This window comes from Henckelia pumila, chromosome 2 (genome assembly GCF_033568475.1).
Source record: "Henckelia pumila isolate YLH828 chromosome 2, ASM3356847v2, whole genome shotgun sequence".
Taxonomy (NCBI): Eukaryota; Viridiplantae; Streptophyta; class Magnoliopsida; order Lamiales; family Gesneriaceae; genus Henckelia; species Henckelia pumila.
Window position 1 is genome coordinate 190,373,284 of NC_133121.1, and position 17,564 is coordinate 190,390,847.

A 17,564-nucleotide genomic window follows, 5' to 3' on the forward strand; every position below is an offset into this window, starting at 1 on the left:
TTTGGTCATCGTTGTTGATCATCTTTTGCCTCTGTTCAGATTCTTTTGAAGTTTGTTGAGCCCAAAGTTAGCTGAAGTCAATCGTCGAAGAGTTGGACGAAGAGCGGTAAAGAGTTTAACTTGAGCTTTGTGGTTGTTTAGGTTGTATATATTTTGATATAACCTCTTTTGTAGCGTATCCAGAATTGGAGCTATTGGCATCGCAAGGTACAAGCAGTCATCGTGTTAGCGGGATAACACACTCGAGACAGTTGGTTCTTGAGTTTTCCTTAAAATCACACACTTGCATCAATACTTTTCTAGAATGTGGAACTTGTATTTTTTTGTTTGAGCTTTTGGTTATATGGATAAATGTTTATGTTTTCTTATGCATTCATCTTGAGCCTAAATCTTTGATTTTCAGTGGGTTGTACGCCTTTTTTGTTAGACGTTTTGGGAGCTATAATCGAGTGGCCTGAGTGTAGAAGTTCACCTAGTGTCAGCATACTCCTTATAGTCGCACCAAAGTTTAGGGGATTGGGATACGTGGCACCACCTCGATTGGAAGAGTCGGTGAGTCGTTACGTGATCTTATCCTTGGGATCCCAAAAGCATAGCAGCAATCCCTTGTTTATTAGAGTTGATATCCCAATTTTAAAGACATGCATTTCATTCATCTTAACTTTGAATATGTTTTCTTGAAATTGTTTTGTTGATATATTACTTGTATTGCATGTTATGTTGCTTTTACTGGGAATATCTTTCTCACCGGAGTTATCCGGCTGTTGCTTTGTTTTGTATGTAGACTTGGAAACAGGTGGGGCAGGATCGAGTCAGCGAATACTTGGTTAGCATTAAGTGTGAGAGATAGAAGTGGGACTTGGTTTAGAAGTCGAATCAGAATGTCTATCTATTTTATGTTGGAACATATTTAGAACTCTAACTTCATTGTTTATGTTGTATCGAATATGCGAGTACTGAGTTGTATGTTGTTGTTGCATGCTTATTGTACCTCGTATTGAATATTTGGGTTGTGTTAGCATGAAATCTGTTCTGTATGCCTTTTATTTTGCTGGTTCAACAGGACACGGACCCCGTGCCACGTCCGTGCAAGGGTCCGTGTCCCCTCGCAAGTTTGGAGTGTGCCTTTGTTTTGAGTGCACGGACCCCATGCCACCTCCGGGTAAGGGTCCGTGTGGTCGGACAGAAACTCAAGTTTTTAGTGCATTTATTAGGCACGGACCAGGACACGAAGGTGGTGTGGGGTCCGGGTTCCCTTCGGCTAAATGCATGGACCCATGCACGGATGTGTGCACGGGGTCCGGACATGTTCTTTTTTTAAAAAAAAATCTTCTATTGCTTTTAATCTTGGAACTTGTATGCTTAATTATTGTTTAATCCGAGATTAGATGTTTAGAACTGAGGTCTCACAATGTGATTGCATGTTTTACATGTATTTTTATACAACATGTTATGAATGTATGTTGCATACATGAGCATATTGATCCTTTACCTTAGAGGTATCCTGTAGTAGGTCGCTCGACCTACGAGTCTGTGGATTGTTGGATACATAAGTATTGTGTCAGGTCACCGTGATGGTTGGAAACATGTACTAGTATCAGGTAACCATTATCCACTGGGTATAGGATCCACATCCTAATGTGACGGCACAGCGTGATATATACCCTGGGCCCGGTCTTTGAGCTTGTTTCTTGACCTGAGTATCTTGGTACCCAGTTCATTTTCTTATATGCACATATAATAGTGTATACTCATACTCTCGTACTGAGCGTGTTAGGATCACTTCCGGTTGTTTTATGTTATCTAGGTACCCCATTCAATGGGGAAGAAGCAGGTTGTTACTACTAAGGTTAGGGAGATTAGGTGGTGACCAAGGCTGGATGACAGGGTTGACCACTAGGCTTTACTTTATGGTATTAGTTTATTTTAAGTTCTGCATTTACTCTGATTAAGATTATTTAATGTTTAATTGCATGCTTAAGTCTCTGATTAGTAGGTGATCACGGTGCGGGTCACCATATTTATGGTATCAGAGCATCAATAAGATTCTTTGGGACATAGTATTGATTTTGGGTTATCCTTTGTAAGATTGCGAGTTGGATTCAATGACTATATCACTATCAGGAATTGGAATAGCCGGATACCTAGGCTTTTCCAAGATCGTCATTTCCAAGGTTGGCATAAGAGGTTTGTATTATGTGGATCCCAGCAAGATGAAGTTGGAAGAGAATATTCAGTTTTCAATGCCTGATGCTTCTCAGGGTTGAAGGGAATGTGTGACAAGTAGTCATCCATTCTATGTCGACCAATGAAGCCACCCCGGAATACTCTTCACTTGTAGTTGGAGAGCTTGTCAGGGAAATCTTGTCTCATTTACCAGATTAAGAACCCAACAATATTAGAAGGATCCGGTAGATTAGCAAGATTTTATCTTTTAGATCTTGTGATGAAGAAGGTCTGCTGACATGAGTAGAAAACTGGAAACTTCATGTTCAAGATCAGTAGATGGAATGAAAGACTTTCGCAAGAATTTAAATATTGTATTAAGTTTTGTTGAAATCAGTATTTCAATTGAAATCAGATGTAGATTTCAGTATTTGATGTACAAAGATTTTGTTGTATTGTACATCTTTCAGTGTAATATTTTGATTAAGTTATGTATTACATGGTATTGTAATAATAATTGTATTAGAACCTGGATTGGTGGTTCAATTATGTAATCTTTTGGATTATCTTGGTTGTATTGAATAAAGAATTGATCTTTTGTTTAAAAATGTGTATAAATTCAATTATGCATGTTTTCAGTTGATTATTACAAGGTGTTTTTCCTGGGATGACCTAGTTAATCAATTGAATTTGGATAGTGCCATGAGTGATGCGATTCATCAGGGGGCACGAGTGTTTGTTCTAAGAAGGTTTCCTTAGAACAGTTGGCTGTTTTGACCTTTTTAGGTTATTGCCTTGTGATGTTAGATTTTCATCGGGATGCCGGGTCAAGTAATGCCAAGAGTTGTGGACTGTGATCGGGACTAGACGTGAGGAGGCACAACCCTTAATCAGAATTTTTCTGGAGGTTTGCTTACTTCAGAGGTTTTTATTGCTCTAGGGACTATATAGGGCAGACTACTCAGTCTGGGGATTTGGCAACAGTCACAACAAGGTATGACATTGGATTGGAGAGATACCAGTTGTTGTATCAGGGTTTAGATATCGTCTGTTTTCATGCAGATGTTCTGCTGATAGAATTAATCTTGAAAGGGATTTTCATTAACAAGTAATCATTCAGAGCAAATAAGTTTCAGTTTTGATTTGGGATTTTGAGGATTTAATCCAAGAGTTTAGGTGAATTTATATTTAACTGGTTTGTTTTTCAGATGTTGCAGACTCGAGATTTGAGTTGTGCTTCTGTAAAGTTAAGCAAGTTTTCCTTGACCAATGATTTTGGTCCGGATAGGAAGTATTTCATAGTATCAAAGACTCAAGGATGAGTTATGACCAGGATGCAGATGACTGTCGGGTTTCGAGATGGTATAGTAAGTGCAACCTTATGCCGGTGTACTCTGAAAGGGGTTCTTCTTTTCCAGTTTGGCATTACAGGAAGAATTACCTCAATATCGATGTATGTACAACCATAGCAATGGGTATAACTATCAGGACGATATTCAGAATTTATTTGAGTCTTCTAGAATTATTCTTGATGCCGGATTAGTGTCAAATGTTGTGATGAATTATCACCTAATTTCGTCAGGGATACATATATTCATTTCATTGATAGAATATTCTTGGAAAGGATTCTTTGACAAATGTATATTATAGAAGGATAGTTTTTGTACGTGCTACTGGGGAAGAACCAAGACGTTTTACCAATATTATCTGATTCTATCAGGGATGTAGTTATTAATCAGGATCTTGATTAATGAATGAGAATTCTAAGTGATGAATTTACTTAGGTAAATTTCCCTGTAATAATTGAAATTTGAATGTTGGATTGTCAATTAAAGACAAGTTTACATCAGGACACTAAGATGACTTATACTGGGAGACGTGAACTGCGATCAGGACTAGACATGTTGAAGTATATTTTCAATGTTACTCTAGAAGTCTTTTGTACTTCAATGGGTTATGGAAATTTACTCGTCTAAAGATCATTGCAACAATTAAGTTAAAGTATAATTTGGTGTCAGTTTGATAACCTTGAAAAGATATTTGATCTTTTTGTTTGATAGAACTGTGATGGGATATGTGTTTCCTAACTAGGAACATTTTGCATCAAAAGAGTTTGAGATCTATCAGATGATTGATCTAGTTAGTGTTTGACGGATGTCATAAGCCTGTTAAGTTACAGCATGGATTCAGCAGTGTAAAGATTCAATTGGATAGTGAAAGTTGACCATTTAAGTGTTCATGTTTGCTTTGAAATAGTTAGACTGATGCAAGATTAGTGCCTAGTGACTATTTGTGACTATCATCTGAGGCGGTCAGAGATAGACGTTGTTGTTTCCAAGAAATATTCTAGTTCAGATTTTGGGTTTCCTTCTGCTTAAGAAAAGTTGATTAGAAGTTTTACTTCTAATCTATCTGTGGTAGATACAGATTTTGTAACCCCGTGATGGGGGAGGTAAATGTTCTTTTGCAGAAACAACGATTGAAATTGTTCACTTCTTGGTGATTAAGAATTGAACTATAAGATTTCTAATTATTGGAAGAACCAAATAGAATGAGTACAGTACTCAGATATTCAATTCTCAAAAATGTTTCTGCAGTACTTCTGAGATTTCAGTGTCAGAAATTGATCTAGCTTGTGTTTGAATTTCAATGGGTAATAACAATATAGAATCAAATGTTTAGACATGGAAAAAGGACAATAGCTGAGATCTAGTTACCATGTCTAGCGGGATTGTTGTTTACTTGAGAAGAAAGGTTGATGAGATATTTGGAGATAATTAAGGACCTCGGAGCAGGTTTCATTACTTGGAGCATAGAGCAGATACCTCGGGAGGAAAATGTGGAGGCAGATGTCCTGGCGAAGGGGGCGGTAAGTTTGAGGAACGATGATGACATAGAGTCTCTTGTGCAAAGGGAGTTGGTGGCTACCATAGAAACCTTGGATCCAGTCTCCCGAGAAGACACATGGATGGCCCCGATGTCACAAATAGGGATCTTCCTGTAGACAAAGGGCAAGCCCGGATGATACGGAGACATGCATCCCGATTTGCCCTGCTCGGGGGCATATTGTATCGGCGCTCTTATCAAAGCCCTTTTCTTATGTGCCTGATGGACGAGGAAACAGAGTACGTCCTCAGAGAGGTACATGAAGGATGTTGCGGAAATCATGAAGGGTCTATGAGTCTTGCTCGAAGGGTACTGTTGGTAGGATATTGGTGGCCTACTCTACAAACCAATGCATTAAAAATAGCCTGGTCTTGTGAAGGATGTCAGAGGTTTGGTAGTACGCAGCACAGCCCAGCAAGTAATCTTAAACCGGTGTGGGCCTCATACCCCTTTGATCAATGGGGTCTTGATATAGTAGGTCCTTTCCCACAAGCCCGAGCTCAGAAGAAGTTTTTACTAGTGGCGGTGGATTATTTTTCCAAATGGGTGGAAGCGGAGCCTCTGGCAAGAATAACAGAAGGAGAGGTAATGAAGTTTTTGTGGAAAAATATAGTATACCGGTTTGGGCTCCCGAGGAAGTTGGTCTCGGATAATGGCCGACAATTTCTGGGGCAGAAGTTGGCAGGTTGGTGTGCAGAGATGGGCATTAAGCAGGCCTTCACCTCGGTCGCCTACCCTCAAAGTAATGGTCAAACGGAGGTAACCAACCGTACTATTATTCGATCTTTGCAGGCCCGATTGCATGGCATAGGGAAATATTGGGTAGAGGAAATCCCGAGTGTACTGTGGGCTTATCGTACTACCCATCATACCACCACTCAAGAGTCACCCTTTAGCCTGGTATACGGTCCTGAGGCCATTATACCAGTAGATATTGGATAGCCCTCATCCCGAATTAGGGCCTACGAGGAGACAGAGAAAGGAGCCAGGGCTCAGGAACAGGAATTAGTAAAAGAACGGAGAGAGATGGCAGCCCGAAGAATGGATGTCTATCGAGCTCGAGTAATGAGAGATTATAATCGGAAGATTAGGCATCGGGAATTCCAAGAAGGATAGCTCGTGTTGAAAAAGGTTAATCTAGCCGGGGAGGTTGGGAAACTGGATGCTCGATGGGAAGGACCTTACAAGCTCGTCAGAAGGGTAGATACCAACACTTGGTACCTAGAAGACAATCAGGGACGAACTCTCAAGCGCCCCTGGAACGCCATGCATCTCAAAAAATATTTTGTTTAATTATTGTAACCAATGTTTATCAATGAAAGTATTTGTTCATATGAGTCATATTATCCAATTATGCCCGGGAGTTTCCATGTCCCGCCACTTATTAAGCCCAAGGGACTCTAACCCTTGGCCCCCAACAAGCCCTGGAGTTTCCATGCCCAGGCACTTACCAAGTCCGGGAGGTTTAATGCCCCGGCACTTATTAAGCCCAAGGGACTCTAACCCTTGGCCCCCAACAAGCCCTGGAGTTTCCATGCCCAGGCACTTACCAAGTCCGGGAGGTTTCATGCCCCGGTACTTATTAATCCCAAGGGACTCTAACCCTTGGCTCCCAACAAGCCCTGGAGTTTCCATGCCCAGGAACTTAACAAGTCCGGGAGGTTTCATGCCCCGGAACTTATTAAGCCCAAGGGACTCTAACCCTTGGCCCCCAACAAGCCCTGGAGTTTCCATGCCCAGGCACTTACCAATTCCGGGAGGTTTCATTCCCCAGCACTTATTAAGCCCAAGGGATTCTAACCCTTGGCCCCCAACAAGCCCTGGAGTTTCCATGCCCAGACATTTATCAAGTCCGGGAGGTTTCATGCCCCGGCACTTATTAAGCCCAAGGGACTCTAACCCTTGGCCCCCAACAAGCCCTGGAGTTTCCATGCCCAGGAACTTACCAAGTCCGGAAGGTTTCATTCCCCGGCACTTATTAAGCCCAAGGTACTCTAACCCTTGGCCCCCAACAAGCCCTGGAGTTTCCATGCCCAGGCACTTACCAAGCCCGAGAGGTTTCATCCACCGGCACTTATTAATCCCAAGGAATTCTAGCGCTTGGCCCCCATAAGCCCTGGAGTTTACATGCCCAAGAACTTTCCAAGCCTGGGACGTTTCATTCCCCAGCACTTATTAAGCCCAAGGGATTCTAACCCTTCGCCCCCAACAAGCCCTGGAGTTTCCATGCCCAGGCATTTATCAAGTCCGGGAGGTTTCATGCTCCGGCACTTATTAAGCCCAAGGTTTCTAACCTTGGTCCCCAACAAACCCGGGAGGTCCTATGCTCTGGCACTTCTTTAAGCCCAAGGCATGCATAAGCCCTTGGCCCTCTATTAACATGGGAGACCCCATGCCCCGGTACCCTATACACCCAAGACATTTATAATCCCTTGGTACTTCTTGCCTTAACACATGTTACTTATTTATATTTCAAAAAAATAATTAAAGACACAGGTACTAAAAGAACCAATTTACATTGATACGTGAAAAATTACAAATGGTGGGGTTTCTACGACCCAAAGACAACTATACATATAAGCTGTGAGATTAGAAAGGGTAGCATGGCCTTCAGTGGTTAAGTTCTCCTTTGATTGAGACACTTCTGCTCCATCGGGCCCTTTTGCACCACGAAGAGAATCAATAGCCTTATCCAAGTCTGGAAAGTACTTCTTCTCCGAGGACCATAAACCGGCCTCTTCGAATTGATCTCGGCATTTGTAAAAGCCGGTTTGGAAGAAGTAGAATGACTTGTCCACCACTGCTTCTTGGAATTCAGCAGATGAGAGGAAAGAGGCCTTGAACTCTTCTTTTGATTTCAAGCGGGTTTCCAGAGCTGACACTGCCTTTTCAGCCTTGTATTTTGCAAGGGCTGCCTCAGTTTGAGACTCAGCAGCATGGTCCTCTGCAGCCCGCAAATCAGCTGTAGCAACGGTCAAAGCATCTCGGGTTTTCCCCAGATCGGTCTCAGAGCGAGCAAGATTCACTTGAGCAGCTTGAAGGACTTGATCAGCAGTTTCTAGAGCAGACTGGAGACTGGAAACCACTTGATCATGAGTCTGCCTCATCATCACCAAATCTTACTCCAGTTTCTTGTTTAGCTTAGTAGCAGCCCGGGACCTCTCAGCCTCTACTTGTGCCCGGTCTATCTCGATCCGACCAAATCGGGTCGCATCTTCATAGCTTTCCACCAGCATATGCAGTCCCTAAAAACATAGGTGTAAGAAAGGGAAAGTGGAATACCATTAAATCCATTCAAAGTAAACTTACGGATATAATTCGGTTGGTGCCTTTGAAGTATTTGACATTCGGGCCATGATGGTAGAGGTGGTGCTGCTCCGTCGGGGTTAGGAGGTCCTTCAATATCCGCACTCCCCGACCGAAGGCCCCGGCCTAAAATATATTATCCCTGGCACCCAGAGGGCTAGAGCCCTGTGCAGCTTCGTAAAATGGTGCCAGGGGTCGAAAAGAGGGAGAAAGGGGAGCCACCTCTTCAGGGTCACTTAGAATGACCATGTTCGGTTCCTCCACAGCTTTCCTTTTACGGGTCAGGAGGGAGGAAGGATCAACGGCAGGGGAGGCAGGATCATCGTCCACCCTGGTTTCCATAACTGGAAGTACAACGGGCACAACAAAAGGCGGTGTATCGGCAAGCCCGGGACCAGTTGCAGAGACGGGATGCTCTTGGGCCTGAGGCTCTTGTGCCCGCGTTCCTTAGCCAGTCGGAGGACTCTCGCTTTCCTGGCCGCCTCTGTAGCCCGAGCTTCTTCTTTCTCTTGGGCAGCTGCCTTCTCAGCTGCCCGTTTCTGAGCAAAAGCTTGCTTCATTAGCCTGGATTTTTTCTTCTTCTTCGGGGCCGGTTCTTCTGCACAAAATAAAGTGAGGATTGTACATTAACAAGAATAAATACAGAAAATCAAGTACGTGGGGGCGATAAAGCATACCAGGAGTCGGGTCTGGGGCCTCATACTCATCAACCATCCGGTCCACCGGATCCACTACCCGGGCACCGAGCCCATGAGTAATAAAATTTTTTCCCTCCAAAAGAGAGGCGGAGGGAAATTTCTGGTTTTCCACCTGTTCCTGAGACCGGAGATAGGGCTCCTCGAGTTTATAATTTTTTTGGAGTTCAGGCTGGGGAGGAAGAGCTGTCAAGAATTGGGTGGGTCTTGTTCGGGCAGAGGGCAACTGAATGTAGAAAAAACTCTCTTTCCAGCCCTTCCAGGAAGAAGGAGTGTCATCCAGAAACCGGGCATTCTGCCGGGCATTCAAAGAAAATGCTGCCTCGGTAAATCGGCAAGCGTAGTAGTAATGAAAAACCAAGGGGGTAATGGCCAGGTTGTGCGTCTTGAAAAGCACATATGTGGCAGCCATCATCCGAGAGGCATTAGGATGAAATTGGTTTAGGGGCACCTTGTAAAATTGGGCAATTTTATAATAAAAAGATGTATCGGGAAGCAGAGGCCATTCCTAAGCTGTTCCCTGAAGAAGGTATAGAAACCCTCGAGGGGCTGGTCAGCTTTGCCCATTGGGCTTGGGATAATGATAGAATAGGCAGGTCGAATGTTACCCATGGCCCGAAGCTCCCCTATGGACTCTGGGCGTAGGGTACTGGTGAATTGGGAGAACCAGGGACCCTCAGGGTTTGGTTTGTGGGAAGGTAGGAGAGGGCCAGACTCAGAAGCTTTGGCCTTGCCTTTGTCCTTAGAAGACCCGGTCTGGGCCTTCTTTGGACGAGAGGAAAAGGGGGCTAGTATCTGCTGGGCAGTGGAAGTAACAGGGGGCGGAGAATCATGGCGTAGGGCCGCAGACTCTACGTTGGCAGAGCCACGGGCATTGGCACCAGAAGTCGAGGATGCGGATTCCGACATTTTGTTGAATGAGAAAAGGTAAATGAAGGGGAAATATAGTAGAGGAGAAGTGGAAAACTTACATGAAAGGGAGTAGAGGAGAGAAAAAACAGGAGAAGCTGGCCGGATTTCCAGAATCACCGAAAAAGGAACACTGGAGAATTGTAGAGGAAATAAGGGTGCCGAAGGAAGAAGAAAGTGAATCAAGGAATAGGAAAGGGATTATTTATAGGTGGGGGAATTAAATCAAGGTCGTAGATTTACAAATAATCGGATGGTGGGAGTGAGCATAGGAAGATGAACCGGGCAGGGTAATGATGATACGGGCAGCTGAAAGGACAGGTAACATGTACTGACCCTTGCCCGTGACTTCAACCGCTAGGGTTGACGTCAGCCCTAACATATTTTTTGAAAATTGAAAAATATATTTCTCCCACCATTGAGATAAGTGTATCAGAGCTATGAAGAGGCAGAGGCGATAGGGATGCTAGTCAGGACAGCGAGCAAAGCTCTAGCCCGACTATTTTAGGGAGGAGTGGTGATACCCCGGAAAGTCAGGAGTATCAGAGCTATGGAGAGGCAGGGGCGACGGGGATGTTAGTCAGGACAGCGAGCAAAGCTCTAGCCCGACTATTTTAGAGAGGAGTGGTGATACCTCGGGAAGTCAGGGATATCAGAGCTATGGAGAGGCAGGGGCGACAAGGCTGGATAAAGTTGGACTAGTAGCTCAGATACAAGGGAGTAGCTCATCCCAGATGGAGGCGTGAGACCGAGAAGACCAAGTCTTCATGATTTAGGCAATACCAATTTCGCAGGAGCATGATCCCCACGATTACCATAACCCTGAGCCTTCTGGCTTGATCGTGCATGATGGGTAAACGTGGGCAACCCCTGCATCCACGACCCAGATCGTGGCCACTACCCTGAAATTGCGGAGACATTCTCTCACTCTAAGGTCTATAAATACATTACATCAAGTATCAGTAAAGGTATGCTCACTCAAAATCTCAGAATCACTATACTCATTTTTTCTTAAAAAGCCCACTCTATTTCTAAGTCTGACTTAAGCATCGGAGTGGCTCTGCCGAAAATCTTCTGGCGCCCCACTAACGTGCTTTTCCTGTCTTTCCTTGTGTGCAGATTACTCTTGTCAGTGAAGAAAATATTATCCCTCTTACCAGCCCGGTCCGTTCGTCAGGCCCACACGCCTACCCTGATAGCCCGGGCACCCAGTTTATCAAAACATCATCAACCATACATAAAATTTTTAATAAAAATTGCATAATAAACGTGTATTAACTTGAAATTTTTAAACTTTTTTTTGTTCATAGGCTAATCTCGATTTTTTTGTCACTGAAATTAACCCATACTTGAAAATAATCAAAAATTAAGTTTTGTATAAAAATCAATAATTTAAACACATAATTTTCATAATTATAAGTAATTAAATTTCTCGTTAGTCGATTTTTTTGTACATTATATTTTTTTCATCATCTTCTTCTACACCATTTAATTAGGTGATGGAGATTTTCCTACTTGGATATTGAAACTTGTAAACCTTAACATAGTTTAATTTTAAAAAATTAATCTAATTATGGTTTCATATAGTTAGTATACAGTGTTTATTATTATTATTATTATTATTATTATTATTATTATTATTATTATTATTATTATTATTATTATTATTATTATTATTATTTTTATTATTATTATATATGACATAAAAATGTCCACTAATTGCTTTATAAAATGCCAAATTTCTATGGCCCGTAATGATCTATAACTTGCACTGGCTCCACCTTAAATAGAAATATGTACGAGTTGTAAGGGAACACTCCTTTTATTGGGTATGTAATCCTTTTCCCTTCGCCATGCCCATTGCCCTCTAGCTATCTTTTTCAAGAAATGTGTAGAGCAAAAGAGAGCATTACAATGCTCAAAAGAAAAAACATAAATATGTTGAATGTTTGCCTACTATTACAATGCAATGACAAGGTACAAAACTATATCACGAGAATATATACATCACTCATAATTTTAATTAACTTGATACTTATAAAAACTAAATACACAGCCATGTACTATAGACGTCTAGGACGTTATTAGAGATGACAATGAGCCGGTTTAAACCTGGCCCCATGCTAAATCCGCCCCGGACGGGGCGGGTTCAAAACCGGTCAAACGGATTTCGGGGCAGGTTCAAGTCAATATTAACGGGTTTGTGCCCAAACCCGGGTTGGATCCACCGGGGGGTTTTGAGGCGGGGCGGGGTGGGTTCAGTTTCGGTTCCGGGTCCTATTTTTTCTTGGTGGTGCAGGTCTCGGGCTTGGCAAAACCCACCCCGAACTCGTCCCGTTGCCATCCATAGACGTTATTGTAAAAAAAAAAAAATTCAAAATTCCAAATGATCATGTTCGCCTGTTTTTGTTTATGTTTTTAATCCTGTAAATGAACTTTTTTTCTTAAGGTTTAAATGCTATATGTACACTGAGGGTTACACGTTGAGGTACACATTGCACTTGAAATTACATGATTATCCCTACACTTTATTTGGAAAAAAATCTTCCAAAAATGCATATAGGATAATCATGTATTTTCAAGTGTAATGTGTAGCTCAACGTGTAACCCTCAGTATACATGTAGCATTAATCGAAACTAATTGATTAGAAAAAAGATTAAAAAAAATAAGAAATTTGATTCAAAACAAACCAACATACACGACGATTTTTGTAATTTTTCCTTTTACCGAAATCCTAGAGCCTTTGAGAGAAAATTGAGAGCTAGCTAGTGGTCCATCCCATAGCTCGAACCAAAAATGATATTTGATTCACTGCCATGAGCAGATAACGATCCGCCAACCTCTATTATTTCCCATATACACATAAGAAAAAAAAAAGTAAAAAAAACCAAACTCATGAGATAGAGACTAGTAAAGCATACAAAATGGCTCATGTCCCCTACCTCACACACTCCTAGCTGGCATTTGACTCCACAAAACACTATAATATTTCAACCATCAACCAACTGATCTCATCTCCCACAACTCTCATCTATGCATGCGAAACACTTCTCTTTCCCCAACTTCTCCTCCAATATGATTTCTTCTGCTACTTTAACCTTCCTAATCTTCCTCCTACTCATCTCCGCCAACACTTCGGATTCGTCACCGGAATCCTTCGTGTACTTGGGCTGTTCCCAGCTCAAATACAATCCCAACTCCCCTTATCAATCCAACGTCAACTCCATTCTCGCCTCCCTCGTCAACTCCGCCTCCTTCGCCAACTACAACAGCTTCAAGAATGCCTTCCCCGCCTCCGTCCCCGACCAAGCCGTCTTATACGGCCTCTTCCAGTGCCGAGGCGACCTCACCAACCCCGGCGACTGCCACGACTGCGTGGCTGATGCAGTCAGCCGTCTCGGCGCCCTCTGCGTCGGCGCGTCCGGCGGCGCGTTGCAGTTTGACGGGTGTTACGTGAGGTACGACAATGTTTCTTTCCTCGGGGCGGAGGACAAGACCGTGGTGTACAGGAAGTGTGGGCCGTCGACCGGGTACGGGTCGGATTTATCGACCCGGATAGATGGGGTTCTGGGTTATTTAGCGGGTTCGGGTCAGTATTTCCGGGTCGGAGGGTCCGGGAATTTGAAGGGGTATGCGCAGTGCACGCAGGATTTGAGCATGAGCGAGTGTCAAGATTGCCTGTCCGAGGCGATCCAACGGCTGAGAAGTGAGTGTGGATCGGCTGCGTGGGGGGATATGTTTCTGGGGAAATGCTACGCGCGGTACTCGGAGCGTGGGTACACGCCCGACAATGGTAAGCGGCGGAGACAGACCTCATGTTAAATTTGGTGAATTAATTAATTAATTCAGATTGCTAATTGATTTTGAGGCGTTTTAAAAACCTTTCTGCATAGTCATATTTTGGGAGAAATGTGCGCACATATATAATTTAATGGAAAATACGATTTCAAGCACGGTACTTAATTTTGAGGAAAATTTTAATTTTAATTTTTTTAACGATTTTTTTCATTTATTTTGTTAAATTTCAATATGGACTTTTTATATTTCGATTTTGATATTTTTTTTAAGTGTCAACGTGACAATACACATTTTACTATTTTGTGTCGCATCAATACCATGGTAACACCATTTAAAAGAATAAAAGAGATTTGATATTTACACTTCATTTTGTGTTATTTACACTTCACTTTATGTGTAAAGTGGAGTAAAAATTTATTTACAAATGTAGTGCAAATAACAAAAAAATGGAATTTAAATATCAACTCCCATAATAAAAATCACACCGAAGTAAAATAGATGAATAAATATATAACTGTCCCCTAAATTTTCTAGATATATTATGTATTTATGTTGAAAACTTTTTGATAAGAAAAGGTATAATTATCCTCTCAACTGAATTAGAAATTAAAGCTTTGATTAATAATGATGATCTAATAAAGTAGCCGTCAACTTCATGAATAAACAAAAATTGACGAGAGAGGAAAAGAAAAAAAGTTGGAGCAAAGGTATTGTTGTTATTCTTATTTCCTTCTTGCCACCTTAAAGATATGGTGGAGCTTGAGTTTGGCCAAATATCATATCAATTTTTAAGATTCTTTTTCCACAATTTTTTTTTGAAGGGTTCTTTAATTTCCACATTTTAAATTTGAAATACACACACATTTAATATTATATAAATATACACATTTTTTTAAAAAAAAATTAAATATTTTGCGGTGCATGGATTTTAAAGAAAAGGGTGTTTTGTTTTCAATTTACATTTAGATTGCCAAAATATGACATTGGCAGAAAGCTAGCAATAGTTTTATTACAAATTTAATTTGACATGGCATCTGGCTGTCTACCAATATATTTATGATACATTTTTTTTAAACCATTTATTATTTTTTCCTCCAAGATTGTATTTTGATGTAAGAATTTGGATCAGACAAAAATTTTGGAAGAAGGATTTCAGATGAGTCCATGTGACATAAATCTGAAATTGATCAGTGAATCAAAAAATAATTATAATCGATAGTTCAGGATTGAAATTCATGACTATGCAAAACGGATTTATTATTTAATTGGAATCATTAACTCCACATTCCTCGAAAAAATTGTACCTTAATTAAGATATTTTCTGTTAAGAAATTTTGTTTTATGGGAAAATAAATCAAGTATATGACTCATGATCGTGGAAAAAATTTAAAAATTACACATGAATTAATACTTATTACTCATAATGTGAATAAATTGTTTATGTCCGTGTAATCTATTTCGTTTAATTTGTGTTGTAGGAAACGATGATGAGATTGAGAAAACACTTGCCATTATTATTGGACTCATTGCTGGCGTTTCACTCCTCATTTTTTTCCTATCGTGCTTGAGTAAATTCTTCGACACTAAAGGTAAATAATTAATAACCATTCAATTGGTTTTATATATATATATATATATAGTAGTTTTTTAAATATTTTATTATCTAATTTGCCAAAATTTGTTTTGTTGCACTGAAATGATTTTCCAAAATATTTCGCCCATCCCATTTTCATACGAAATCTCAGTTTCAATTAGCCAATTAGGCATATTAGCAGCATTCAGTCTCATGTCAGTAATTTCCGAAGACATATTAGAAATACAATATGAAAAATCAAACTAAATGTGAAAAAATAATGTTATTAACCAAAAACCTAGCTATATTAAACAATTTGTAAGATTAATCAAATTTTTTTTATTTTTGCAGGTGGTAAATAAGGAGAAATGGAAAGAATAATGTTAATTGAAGTGGTATATATTGCATTGCTTTCGATTCTTTAGTGTTTTACTTTCTGTGAAGCTTCCCTTCCCTCTCCCCATTCCCCAAGAAAGCAAAGAAGGAAAGGAAACTTGAAAAATTGAGTAAAGAAATTGGGGAATCTTGAAGCAAAATGTAGCTAAATAAAAATAGTAATAAGAATCTTGACGTTTCTAATTATTTATTAAATATTATATTTTACTATTTGATAACTAACCTGATATCGTTTTATAGATCGATCTTTAATTATTTATGAAGTTCGAGTATATCTAAATAATTAACGATTTATGCTATATGTACAATGAAAATTACACTAGTGAGCATTAAATTAATTTTAGTCAACATTGTGAAATTATAAATTATTTTATTGACTTAGTTTGACGTTTTAAAATTAATAGTAATATGAGTTATTAAAAAAATTTCCTAGTAAAAAATAAAAACATCTGTTACGATACAAGTGTAACTTATGGACCATCTTGTTAGCGCGCACACATGCATGATTAAATACTTTAGAGTGTTAGTGAATATTTATTTTTGTAATTTTAACTTTTACAGATTTTAGCCATAAGCTAGAAGTAAGATTATGGTGTTTTTTTTAACTTATCTTTTTTTAGTTAATGATTTAGTTATTTGACTTTTTATACTTAAAACACTTATCGTATTTTATAACTGTCCTCAATTATTGTACTACAATTTTTTTCTTAGATTCACGCACCTATTTTTATAAATATTTTTGAATATTTTTTTTAAAAAAAATCAGTTTTATTTATATATGAGTTTTTAGGAGTATTGAATGGAATCATAAAATTTCAAGCATATTTTATTACAATAATTTATTATAAAAATGCATTTCCATAATTTTTAAATTATTTTGTATATTTATAAAAATTTTGTTATTTGTCTTTTTAAAGTTTTTATTAATATTATAAAAATTTCAATTACTAATCATGTATACCGAGATAAATTAATTTTGATGCAAAATATCATAATGTAATAATAATTATAGAAAGACATAGCTGATAGTATGAATATATATCAAAATTTAGATTAATATAAAAGAAAAGTTTTATATGGGTAAGAATATTGTTGTAATGTTGCTAAAAATATTTACATTTGAAAGTATTTTTTTTTCTCAAAACACACAAATTTAGCTTGTATTAGCTTCATAATTTATTTCAAAATAAGTAGAAGCCCTTACGAACGATTCCTTGTTTTTTAATTTGAAACTACAAGAGAGATTGTAATTTGAGATTTGGATTGTTATAAATAAATGTGTCTCTAGCTTGGTTGCATAATTTCATCCATAAATAACTTCTACGACTAGTCAAATGAAAAAGCCTGAAGTGATTGTTGAATCGGTAGAATTACACATTGGTTCATGAAAATACACCAATTATTTTCACCTAATTTTTTTCAGAAATTCTATAGATTTATAATATATGTTCAGAAACATGATACTTTTGCTAGATATTGTGGGCACGGCTTCGTTATATCTTGGACGTAATTTGCCGATAATTCATCTGAAAAATTAGGGAATTAGGGGCAAATATATAAAATCTTAAGGGAAAGTATTTCTATATGCTTCAAATTCAATCATTTTCAATATGCGGCAAACCAATTTCATTTTAATATTTATTTGCTGAGTTCAATTTACACCAGATTGTTTTATTCAATTTACACCACCATCTCGTACTAGGAAATATGGTTGAGTTCAAAATACATTACCTTAATAATTGATCATCTAATTATTGAGGTACATACTATCAGTGTATTACGATATGAATGATTTGATGTATGATTGATGTATTACGAACTATAATTTTTGACA

General features: G+C 39.3%; 1 protein-coding gene across 1 annotated transcript; it reads left to right on the plus strand.

The window, feature by feature from the left end:
* The first annotated feature begins 12,931 nt into the window (after positions 1-12,931).
* On the plus strand, positions 12,932-15,945 carry LOC140883461 (plasmodesmata-located protein 6-like). The gene is made up of 3 exons (XM_073289931.1): positions 12,932-13,756; positions 15,240-15,350; positions 15,686-15,945. Exons 1-3 carry the CDS (start codon positions 12,997-12,999, stop codon positions 15,694-15,696), a joined length of 882 nt encoding a protein of 293 aa, XP_073146032.1. The 5' UTR covers positions 12,932-12,996; the 3' UTR covers positions 15,697-15,945.
* The last annotated feature ends 1,619 nt before the right edge of the window (positions 15,946-17,564 follow it).

Bases quoted from the DNA above. Each gene is read 5' to 3' on its own strand.
- LOC140883461 (XM_073289931.1), top strand. From the start codon at position 12,997: ATGCATGCGAAACACTTCTCTTTCCCCAACTTCTCCTCCAATATGATT. The intron at 13,757-15,239 runs GTAAGCGGCGGA...TTTGTGTTGTAG, and splicing joins TGGGTACACGCCCGACAATG to GAAACGATGATGAGATTGAG.